Source organism: Chiloscyllium plagiosum, chromosome 5, assembly GCF_004010195.1.
Source record: "Chiloscyllium plagiosum isolate BGI_BamShark_2017 chromosome 5, ASM401019v2, whole genome shotgun sequence".
NCBI lineage: Eukaryota > Metazoa > Chordata > Chondrichthyes > Orectolobiformes > Hemiscylliidae > Chiloscyllium > Chiloscyllium plagiosum.
Window position 1 is genome coordinate 114705396 of NC_057714.1, and position 12719 is coordinate 114718114.

The following is a 12719-nucleotide window of genomic DNA, read 5'->3' on the forward strand; positions in this document are numbered from 1 at the left end:
CGAACCCAAATCCCTGGCGTTGTGAGGCAGCAGTGCTAACCACTGAGCCACTCTGTCACCCCGAGTACTCCTACGATTCACCCTCATTTTCCGTTCCATTAAGTGTAGAGCTCTGGGTGTTCGAGCCTATCTGGATAATTACAACAGTTAAAGCTGTGAATTGATTTTATGAACTCTTCTCTGCCAGGGATTTAATACCGTGTGTCCTGTGAGGACAATCAAACCAGATGCATCTTTCTCACAGAGACCAATCTGAGGGCTTGCATGCTATTAATAGAAGGATATTTTTATGAAAAGCTCTCTCAAATGTACTCCCAGGCACCCTGTCCAACTCTGCAATAGCTCCATGTCATGGATTATGAACTTTTAAAGATTCATTGCACCAATATTTCCAAATCCCTCCTCCATCATCAAATTTGATTGTCTATTCGCATCTCAAGAGTGTGTATAGAGTCAGCGTTTCACTTTCCTACGTGCAGAGCACTATAATTTATAAACACCAGATACAAACGCAAGAATCTTCCTCCACTGAATCATTTCTGAAAGACGATTTTCATCCACAGTCATAAATCTCACAGCTATCACCTTTAAACTCGTAAAACAGTCCCCCACATCGCCTTAGCCTCAACCCATTGATGAGAGACAATACGTAGTGGATGGTGCCTGGTCTCGAGGGTATTGGCTATGAGGAAAGGTGAAAAAGACTAGGATTGTTTTCATTGGGAAGATGGCGATTGAGAGGAGACCTGATAGAGGTCGACAAAATTATGAGTCATAGATAGGGTGGATAGTCAGAGGACATCTCCCCCCAGGGTTGAAGTTTCAATTGCAGGTTCAAGGTGAGAGGGGGTGGAAGTTTAACGGAGATGTGTGAGGGAGGTTTTTCATGCAGAGTGGTAGGAGCCTGGATCGCACTGCCAGAAAAGTTGGGGAAGCAGGCACATTGGGGACATTGAAGAGGCATCTGGATGGTGACATGAATAGGGAGGACATAGAGGGATAGAGATCCAATAAGGGCAGAAGGTTTGTTTCTTACTTTAGTTAGGGCATGATGATCAGTACAGGCTTGGAGAGCCAAAGGGCCTGTTCCTGTGCTGTTCTTCTCTTTGTTATTATAATATTCCATTTGTCGCAACACTGATCTCTCAGGGACATCAAATAGATCGAAATCCAGCATCATCCACTTCCCTACCTCCAGCTTCCCAACCAAGGTTACGTTAAGATTCTGGGATTGGCACGGGAACCAATCAGAGGCTGAGGAAACTAATTGTCAGGTTGTACTTTCTGCTACCTTGGAGGGTGTGAGGAGAACAAATCTCAACAGGAAATTCAATAAATGCTGGCAAAGGAATTTTTCTTTATAAATTGCAGGGCTTTGAGGAAGGCACGGGGGGGCTGGGATAGCAGGGCGAAATGGGCTGAATGTCTTCTTCCTGTGCTGGAGCCCAGAGAGCTGTGTGAGTTCAGTCATTGGACGTGCTCAATCAGAAACCATCGGCACCTGGAAACAAAGAGACAGATTCGGAACAAGATAGGCCATTCGGTCCATCGAGCCTGTATTGCCATTCAGTTAGATCATGACTGGTCTGAATTACACCAAAAAAAACCCAACAGGAGCAGTCCCTCAAGCCTGCTCCACCATTCAGGAGGATCATGTGATCCGAAATTCCTCATGTCCACTTTCCTGCCTTTTCCCTGTAACCCTGGGTTCCCCACATTGCTGCTTACCATGAGCAGCAATGTGCCCTCACTTAGCAAGAATCTATCTCCCTCTGACCCATCACGTAGGGATAATGAGGAAACATGGTGTGGAGGTGGATGGTCAGCCATGTTTTGTTTGACATGGGCGGGCCGGTGTTGGCCTGGGGTGGATAATGTCAGAAGCCACATGGCATCCCAGTCCATTACATGACCACCAACACGAGAATCCTCCTTCCTACGGCACCTTCCCATGTAACCAGAGAAGGAGCAACACCTGCCGCTTCCCCTCCTCCCTGCTCACCATCCAAGGGCCTAAACAGTCTTTCTGGGTGAAGCAGCAATTCACCCATACATCCTCCAATTTTGTGTACTGTATCCGCTGCACCCAATGTGGCCTGCTCTACATTAGGGAATCCAAATGCAGACCAGGTGATCACTTTGTGGAACATCTCCGGTCTGTGTGTGCAAGCAGCACCCTGACCTTCCTGCAGCCAGTTGTTTTAACACAGTGCCCTGCCCACCATGCCCCCATGGGTCTGTCCTGTCCCTTGGCACGCTGCAGTGTTCCAGGGGATCCCAGCACAAACAGGAGCAACAACATCTCACCTTCAGACCTTACAACCTTCTGGGCTCAATACTGAGTTCAACACCTTCGGATTGGGAACCTATTCCCATTCCTTCCCAGTCCTTTACCTTTCCTTGTTCCAGTCTCTGTCCTCTCTCCCCTCTCCCCTCCCCAGTGGGACTGTCTGTTGTTTCCAGTCTGAGAGTGAGACACACCATTGTTCTGACCCCCCCTCACATTCCCATCCCTGAATCTGAACTATCAACATCCTTTCTCGCCCAGCACTCTTTACCAACCACCCCCTCCCCAAACTACTGCAGGAATGCTGTCCCCTCCACACATCACATCAGCGCTGATGGAGAGCCATCGAGACTTGAACCGTTAGCTTGCTCTCTCTCCATGACCCGCTGCCTGACCCGCTGTGATCTCCAGCGTCTGCAGTAATTTGCTCCTCCTTTATAATGCAACAGGTTTATTTGAAACCACAAGCTCCTTTCTCAGATGTAGGATCAGCTCTCTGAGAGTTTGTGGTTTCAGATAACCTGGCGTCATGTTTTGTCTGGACAGCCAAATGGACAGCCATTGCTATTCCTGTTCAGATTGCTGTTTCTAAAGTGTCACTTGGTTAAAGTAGTATCACAGAAAATGGCCATTCGGCCCTTCGAGTCTGCCCCACCATTCGACATGATTGTGTCTGATCTTCCAACTCAGTCCACTGTTCCGCCTTCCTCCCCCATACACTTTGACCCCTTCAGCCCTAAGAGCTACCTAAAGTCCTGGAACGCCTCCCCAGAAATCATTGTTTTGGCCACATTTCTTGGAATTATTTCCCTGCCGCTGGATCAAAATCCTAGAATTCCCTCCCTAAGGGTGTCGAGGATCTACCCTGCAGCACATGGACTGCAGCAGTCCACGAAGGCAGCTCACCCCCACCTCCTTAAGGGGACAACTAGGGACGGACAATAAATGCTGGGCCCAGCACTTCCTACCTTTCTACCAGTAACATTTTCTACGCTCCTGCGTATAATTCAATGAGTGGACTAGTTACAGAAGATTTCTGTTCTGGCCGGTAATCTCGCACATTGTAACTTTCATAGAACTGTAGAATTTTATAGCATAGAACCCAGGTAGCCGACGTCAGTTGGGTATTCCTCATCTTGATGGATCATCCAAAAACATCATGAAAATTGTTAGTGCTATTTTAGCTGCCTGGCAGGTCGCTCAATGCTACAGATGAAGCTGAATGCAATTTGGAAAATGGACATTGATTGAAGAGTAAGATGGATTGAGGCTTACTTTAACGTTAATACCCATTGTATAGACATCAGAAGAGTTACTAGAAATCTGGCACACAGTTTCCAATTCTGAGTGTCATGATTTGTCCATACCATCTCCTCACCCATACCCGAGTCCCCACTCATCATTCCCCAGCAAGCAATCCTCATCCATCAGGTCATAGAGTCATAGAGATGTACAGCATGGAAATAGACCCTTCAGTCCAACCCGCCCATGCCGACCAGATATCCCAACCCAATCTAGTCCCACCTGCCAGCACCCGGCCCATATCCCTCCAAACCCTTCCTATTCATATACCCATCCAGATGCCTCTTAAATGTTGCAATTGTACCAGCCTCCACCACTTCCTCTGGCAGCTCATTCCATACACGTAGCACCCTCTGTGTGAAAAAGTTGCCCCTTAGGTCTCTTTTATATCTTTCCCCGCTCACCTTAAACCTATGTCCTCTAGTTCTGGACTCACCTACCCCAGCGAAAAGACTTTGTCTATTTATCCTGTCCATGCCCTTCATGATTTTATAAACCTCTATAAGGTCACCCCTCAGTCTCCTACGCTCCAGCCTATTCAACCTCTCCAAAGACATTCCCAGGTTCGACTCCAGCCTCGAGCAATTGTCTGTGTGGGGTTTGTGTGTTCTCCCCGTGTCCGAGTGGGTTTCCTCTGGGTGCTCCAGTTTCCTCCCACCATCCAAAGATGTGCAGGTTAGGGTGGATTGGCCGTGGGAAATTGCCTGTAGTGTTCAGGTTAGGTGCATTTGTCAGGGGTAAATGAACAGTAATAGGGTAGAGGAATGGGCCTGGGTGGGTTACTCTTCGGAGGGTCGATGTGGACTGGTTGGGCTGAATGGCCTGTTTCCACACTGTGGGGATTCTATGAATCTATGTGCTTCCCAAAACTCAAATGGAAAGAAGGGAAATGGCATCCTGGATTCCATAGTTGGCTAAAGGCAAGGGTCTCAGATCAATAAGATCATAAAACCATAAGAAATAGGAGTGGAAGTAAGGCCATTCGGCCCATCAGGTCCACTCTGCCATTCAATCATGGCTGATGGGCATTTCAATGGCACTTACCCACACTCTCCCTTTATCCCTTAATTCCTTGCGAGATTAAGAATTTATCAATCTCTGCCTTGAAGACGTTTAACGTACCGGTCTCCACTGCGCTCCATGGCAATGAATTCCACAGGCCCACCACTCTCTGGCTGAAGAAATTTCCGTTCTTAATTGACCCCCTCTAATTCTAAGGCTGTGCCCATGCATCCTCGTCTCCCCACCTAACAGAAACAATTTCCCAGCATCCACCCTTTCAAAGCCGTGCATTATCTTGTAAGTTTCTATTAGATCTCCCCTCAACCTTCTAAACTTTAAATGAATACAATCCCAGGATCCTCAGCCATTCGTCTTATGGGCAGGAGACCCAACGGTGTTCTGTCAAAGGTGAGCAGTTGAGTTATTTCTGGGATCCTGAGCCAATACATATCACTCAACCAATCCCCAATTGCAGGCACGACATATTAACCCAGCCACCGCTGGTCTCTGAGGAAGAGAATTCCAGGTGAACAACCTTCTAACGTTTGTGGGTGTGGTGCCAAACAAGAGGGCTGCTTCATCCTGAGTGGTGTCAAGCTTCTTGAGTGTTGTCAGGGCTGCGTCTCACTACCTACCATGTTCAAAGCCAGCTCCCCATTGGCTGGGTTTATGGATTAACAATCGAGCAGTAATAACCCGAGGCCAATCTACACTGGGCACACAGCTGGGGAGGAGATGGCCCAGTGGTATTATCACTGGGTTGTAGATCCAGGTAATGTTTTGGAGACGTGGGTCCAAATCCCACCATGCCAGATGGTGGAATTTAAATTCAATAAACATTTATAAATAGATTCATTAAGAGTATAATGATGACCATGGGTCCATTGTTGGGAAAAACACATCAGGTTCACTAATATCCTTTTGGGAAGGAAACCGCTGTCCTTACCGGGTCTGGCCTACATGTGACTCCAGACCCACTGCAATGTGGTTGACTCTTAACTGTTCTCTGGGCAATAAATGCCAGCCCAACCAGTGATGTCCTCATCCCGTGAATGAATAAAGGAAAACAAAACATTGCCACACTTAGCCCTGGGTCAGCAGCACATTGGGATATCTGCTTTATCTCATCCCAGTTTGGGGGCAGCACGGTGGCTCAGTGGTTAGCACTGTTGCCTCACAGCGCCAGGGACCCAGGTTCGATTCCAGCCTCGGGCAACTGTCTGTGTGGAGTCTGCACATTTTTCCGGTGTGTGCGTGGGTTTCCTCTGGGTGCTCCAGTTTCCTCTCACAATCGAAACAATGTGCAGGTTAGGTGAATTGGCCATGCTAAATTGTCCATAGTGTTCAGGGATGTGTAGGTGAGGTGCATTAGTCAGGTGTAAATGTAGTGTAATGGGGTAGGGGAATGGGTCTGGGCGGGATGCTCTTTGGAGGGTCGGCATGGACTTGTTGGGCCGAATGGCCTGTTTCCACACAGTAGGGTTTCTATGATTGAAATGGATCAGGAATACAGTGAGCACCTCAGACCCCCACATTGATCGCTGTGAGACCTCACTTGTCACATGCTTCCCATTGGAGTTCCTGCCACCACCCCTCCTCCCTGCTTCCCCCTTGAGCAGGCAATCTCTGAACCAGAACTACCATCAGGACATTGACCTTAAACATCCATATGCCTTTAGCTTTCCCACAGACCTTCTGAATTCACTCTGGTGGACGTAGCTGTGTCCGTTCACTTAGCTACCTCTGCAAAACTGTCCAATCGGCAGATTGGTTTGACACGGTCTGTATTCACCAGAGTTTAGGATGAGAAGGATTTCATAAAACATATAAAATTCCAACCAGGGCTGGATAGTCTGGACGCAGGGAGGATGTTTCCCCCTGTGCGGGCAGTGTCAAACCAGGGGACACAGTCACAGGATACATGATAGACCATTTAGGACTGAGATGAGGAAGATTCGTCAGTCAAGGTGTGGTGACCCTGTGGAAATTCGCTCCCACAGAAGCCTCTGGACGCCAAGTCACTAAATATATTCAAGGAAGAGATAGAGTCATAGAGTCATAGAGATGTACAGCATGGAAACAGACCCTTCGGTCCAACCCGTCCATGCCAACCAGATATCCCAACCCAATCTAGTTCTACCTGCCAGCACCCGGCCCATATCCCTCCAAACCCTTCCTATTCATATACCCATCCAAATGCCTCTTAAATGTTGCAATTGTACCAGCCTCCACCACTTCCTCTGGAAGCTCATTCCACACATGGTACTACCCTCTGTGATGTTTAGATATTAAAGTAATCATGGGGTATGGGGAGAAAGTGGGAACAGAGCATTGAGATAGAGGATCATCCATGATTGTATTGAATGGAGAAGCATACTTGAAGGGCTGAATAGCCTACTCCAGCTCCAAGATTCGATGTTACTAACATAACCAACACAAATCAGATGAGCGGTTCATAATTGCACACCTACGAGTGGGTACTTTCTCTGTACAATTTCCCGACGGCCCAAACATCGCCACATTTCGAGAAGAGAAACATTTCAGTGGTTTGCCAAGAGCTTTGGGAATTCCCATGGATGCGACAGGTGCCATATAAATGCCAACCGTTTTTGTCTCTCTCCTTGTAGTTCCTCATCGAGAGTGCGATTTTGGACAAAGAAATGGCACGACCCTTCCACAAGCTGCTTCCCCCCCCGGGAGTTCACTGGAAGTTATCATGAGCTGGATGGATGTTGAGCCAATAACCACCTCATGACAGACCGAGTCCCAAGATTTCGGTATTGAATTCCTCACGGGGGATCCTCAGGGAGACCAAGTCGGTCAATGCTGGTCAAACTCCAGTCTCGACAGCAGAGGCTGCCTATTGCACATCTCACATGAGGCCTACCTGTGGGTCAAAGAGAAACAGCACAGAGGTTCATGATCAGAGAGTGTTCCAAAGGCCTTCAGTGCACATATCAACAAGTCAGATCCGCGTTAGATGTCTAACAGCAGGGAAGCAGCTACAGCTCAGCCAATGGGTGTTGACCAGCTAAAACCCTCCAAGCAAAGAGGGCTGGACTTGGGACTTGGAGCAGGAGTGGACCATTCAGCCCATCTAGTCTGCTGCACCATTCTTGGAGCCAGTAAGGACAGATGCAGAGGGTCAAGAGTCAATAGATGTGGAGCTGGGAAAAAAAACAACAGGTCATTTCGCATCCGAGGAGCATGAAGGTTGGCATTTCGGGCCGAAACCCTTTGTCAGTCCTGAAACATTGCCTTTCCTGCTCCTCGGATGCTGTCTGTGTTTCCCCAGCTCCATCTATTGAGTGCTGCACCGTTTAACTAACGTGATGGTGGCCTCTCTCCTCTTCGCTGCCTGTCCACACCATACTGTGCAAAATCTGCAGAACTCAACCATGTTACGTTAACCCAACCATCACCTCCCTCTGAGGAAGGGAATTCCACGCTAACAACTCATTAGTGTTTGTGGATGTGACGCCAATCGAGCGGGATGTTTTGTCCTGGATGGCGTAAAGCTTCTTGTGTTTTGTCAGAGCTGTGTCTCACCACCCTACCACGTTCAAAGGCAGCTCCCCGTCGCCTGGGTTTCAGAATTAATAACCGAGCAGCAATACCATCAAGCCAATCGACACAGCACACACTACTGCATTTATCCCTGGGTCATCAGCACTTCGGGTGGCACGATGGCTCAGTGGTTAGCACTGCTGCCTCACAGCACCCAGGTTCAATTCCAGCCTCGGGTGACTGTCTGTGTGGAGTTTGCACATTCTCCCCGTGTCTGTGTGGGTTTCCTCCGGGTGCTCCGGTTTCCTCCCACAGTCCAAAGATGTGCAGGTTAGGGTGACTCAGCCATGCTAAGTTGCCCGTAGTGTTAGGTGAAGGGGTAAACGTCGGGGAATGGATCCGGGTGGGTTGCTCTTCGGCGGGTCGGTGTGGACTTGTTGGGTCGAAGCACCTGTTTCCACACTGTAAGTAATCTAATCTAATCTAATTCAATATCTGCTTCACCTCATCCCAGGATTGAAGTGGTTCAGGAATAACTCACAGCACACCCCCACCAGCAGCTGTTGAAGGGCAGCAAGGAGTGGTCCATCAGTGTCAACCTTGCTCAAACTGCCCACAAGACAAGACCAGTGCAATTTTATTGAAGAATTACAGTCTAGCTACCTTTTCACACAGAGCAGGAGTCGGGAGAGATCTGAGCATCATTGGGCAGGCAGTATTTATGTGGCCTTTGCATGACCATTAGAAAACTTGTACAAAGGATAAATAACAGCACAGTGCAGGAACAGGCCCTTCAGCTCACCCAGACTGTGCTAGCACATGATGCCTTTCTAAACTAAAAGCATCTTGCCTCTGCGCGGTCCGGATCCCTCTATTCCCTCCATCCATCAAGGCACCTCTTAAACATTGCTATTGTATCCCACTCCACCATCTACTGCAGCAGCACATTCCAGGTGCTTGCCACCCTCTGCGATAAAAAAAACCTGCCTTTCACATCTCCTTTAAACTTAGCCCCTTTCACCTTAAGCCTATGTCCTCTAGTTAATGACATTTCTACCCTGGGACAAAGACTCCCATTATCAGTTCTATCCGTGCCTCTCATAATTCTGTACATTTCTATCAGGTCTCCCCTCGGCCAAATGAAAACAAACCAAGTATGTCCAGTCTCCCCTCACAGCTAATACCCTCCAAACCAGGTAACATGCTGGTAAACCATTTCTGTACCCTCTCCAAATCCTCCAGTGGTAGTGTGGCAAACAAAACTGGACACAATATTCCAAATGTGCCCTAACTAAAGTACTATACAGCTGCAACAAGACTTGCCAATCTTTATAGTCTATGTCCTGCCAATGAAGGCAAGCGTGCCATATGTCTTCTTGAGCACCTTATCCACTTGTGTTGTCACTTTCAGGGAACTGGGGACTGTAAGCCCAGATCCCTCTGTATGTTGAAGCTATTAGGGTTCTGCCATTTACTGTATACTTCCCACTTACAATAGATCTTCCAAAATGCATCACCTCGTATTTGTCCAGACTAAACTCCACCCAACTCTCCAGCCGAATATAAACTGCTGCATCCTCTGGCAATCCTCCCAGTATCCACAGCTCTCCAAATCTTTGTGTCGCCCGCAAACTTTCTAATCAAACTGTCCGAGTGCTCCTCTAAATCATGTATGCAGACGGTGTTACAGATAACAGGAGTGCAGCACTGATCCCTGTGGAACACCACTGCTCACTGCTCTCCAGTCTGAAGAAGACCCTTCTATTGTTGCTCTGTTTTCTGTGGCCAAGCCAGTTCTGTATCCAGCTTACCAGCTCACTGTGGATCCCATGTGACTTCAGCCTGCCCTGAGGGACCTTGTCAAAGGCCTTGGTAAAGTCCATGTAGACAACATCTGCTGCCCTGCCCTCATCAATCATCTTTGTCACTTCCTCAAGAAGTTCAATCAGGTTTGGCCACATCTTCCTTCTCAGGCAGATGTAAAAGTCTCATCCGAAAAAATAGGGGTGTCCTCTATGATGGATAAGATTCCCTACAGTGTGGAAGCAGGTCCTTTGGCCCAACAAGTCCACACTGACTCTCCAAAGAGTAACCCACCCAGACCCACTCCCGTCAGACTAATGCACCTAACACTAGGGATAATTTAGCATGGCCAATTCACCGAACCTACACATCTTTGGACTGTGGGTGGAAACCGGAGCACCCGGAGGAAACCCACGCAGACTCTCTGCAGGCACCCTGTCTCTATTCCTGATGAAGGGCTTTTGCCTGAAATGTCGATTTTCCTGCTCCTTGGATGCTGCCTGACCTGCTGTGCTTTTCCAGCACCACTCTAATCTAGACACCTGTGTCCTCTATGATGTCTAGCCCAGTTTTAGCCCTTTCACCAGCAGGACAGTCATTATTGCATTTCTGTCTCTGGGAGGTGACTGTGGGAGACTTGACTGTCACAACCCCTTCATTCAGAGAACTGCAAACACACGCACCCGTCAATACAGTGTCACAGGGTCAGTAGGGCAGATGATGAGTGTAGCTTCCTTGAAAGCATTGTACCCAATGTTTGGAGTAGTCCATTTCGGACAGAGATGAGGAGAAATGTCTTCCCCCAGAGAGTGGGGAGCCTGTGGAATTCTCTGCCACAGGAAGTGTTTGAGGCCAAAGCATTGAATGTATTAGAGACAAATAGAGTATTTTTTAAGATAAAAGGGATCAAAGGCAATGGGGAGAAAGGAGACTGAGTTGGACGATCAGCCATGATCATGTTGATGGCACAGCACATGTGAGGGCTGAATGGCCTACTCCTGCTCCTATTATCTTATTATCTAAGTATCACACTATCTCAGGCTGGAGAACAACATTTTGCTCACCTGGTGTGGTTAAATCCTTCCAGGTTGCCCAACTTGAGCTCACACTGATTCCTTTGAAATAAAATTAAATAATGAAAGATTCCATAAGTTAGGAGGGGACAGATTTCTTCAACAGTGAGAAAGTGAAGTAGACGGGAGGGTCAGCGAATGGGGTTGAAAGTGCTTTCCGCTTGACCTTTGACCTAGAGTTCAACAGGAAGTGTCCATCTGGGTTTTCCCTATGACTGGCACGGCCCCATAACTGTTCAGTTTTCTGCTAAGCCATCTTCGGTAAATCTCTGTCTGCACCTGTTGGAAGAATTGCATGTTCCTTTAAAGCATTGACAATATTAAAGCACCATTTTGAGCCCATTCACAAATATCCACACCCTCCAAGGTCAAGGTCAATTCACCATAGTTTTAGAGTCATAGAGACAGAGTCATAGCGATATACAGCATGGAAACAGACCCGTCGGTCCAACCTGTCCATGCCGACCAGATATCCCAACCCAATCTAGTCCCACCTGCCAGCACCCAGCCCATATCCCTCCAAACCCTTCATATTCATATACCCATCCAAATGCCTCTTAAATGTTGCAATTGTACCAGCCTCCACCATATCCTCTGGCAGCTCATTCCATACACGTACCACCCTCTGCGTGAAAAAGCTGCCTGTTAGATCTCTTTCATATCTTTTCCCTCTCACCCTAAACCTATGCCCTCTAGTTCTGGACTCCCACACCCCAGGGAAAGGACTTTGTCTATTTATCCTATCCATGCCCCTCATTATTTTGTAAACCTCTATAAGGTCACCCCTCAGCATCTGACGCTCCAGGGAAAACAGCCCCAGCCTGTTCAGCCTCTCCCTTTAGCTCAGATCCTCCAACACTGTCAACATCCATGTAAATCCTTTCTGAAACCTTTCAAGTTTCACAACATCTTTCCGATTGGAAGGAGATCAGAATTGCACGCAATATTCCAACAGTGGCCTAACCAATGTCCTGTACAGCCACAACATGACCTCCCAACTCCTGTACTCAATACTCTGACCAATAAAGGAAAGCATACCAAATGCCTTCTTCACTATCCTATCTACCTGCGACTCCACTTTCAAGGAGCTATCAACCTGCACTCCAAGGTCTCTTTGTTCAGCAACACTCCCTAGGACCTTACCATTAAGTATATAAGTCCTGCTAAATTTTGCTTTCCCAAAATGCAGCACCTTGCATTTATCTGAATTAAACTCCATCTGCCACTTCTCAGCCCATTGGCCCATCTGGTCCAGATCCTGTTGTAATCTGAGATAACCATCTTCGCTGTCCACTATACCTCCAATTTTGGAGTCATCTGCAACTTACTAACTGTACCTCTTATGCTCGCATCCAAATCATTTATGTAAATGACAAAATATAGAGGGCCCAGCACCGATCCGTGTGACACTCCACTGGTCACAGGCCTCCAGTCTGAAAAACAACCCTCCACCACCACCCTCTGTCTTCTACCTTTGAGCCAGTTCTGTATCCAAATGGGTAGTTCTCCCTGTATTCCATGAGATCTAACCTTGCTAATCCGTCTCCCATGGGGAACCTTGTCGAACGCCTTACTGAAGTCCATATAGATCACATCTACCACTCTGCCCTCATCAAACCTGTTTGTTCAAAAACTTCAATCAGGTTTGTGAGACATGATTTCCCACACACAAAGCCATGTTGACTATCCTTCATCAGTCCTTGCCTTTCCAAATACATGTACATCCTGTCCCTCAGGATTCCCTC

At 47.7% G+C, this 12719-nt stretch overlaps 1 protein-coding gene across 1 annotated transcript in view; it reads right to left on the bottom strand.

Annotated features, from left to right (window-relative positions):
• Window positions 1–6787: 6787 nt before the first annotated feature.
• Window positions 6788–12719, bottom strand: part of ghrhrl (growth hormone releasing hormone receptor, like) — a 71661-nt gene continuing 65729 nt past the window's right edge. The window contains exons 13-14 of the mRNA XM_043690845.1: window positions 10966–11253; window positions 6788–7478 (exon numbers count right to left, since the gene is read on the bottom strand). Coding sequence (XP_043546780.1) covers window positions 11155–11253 — 99 coding nt within the window. The 3' untranslated portion in view covers window positions 6788–7478; window positions 10966–11154. The remainder of the gene's footprint in view (window positions 7479–10965; window positions 11254–12719) is intronic.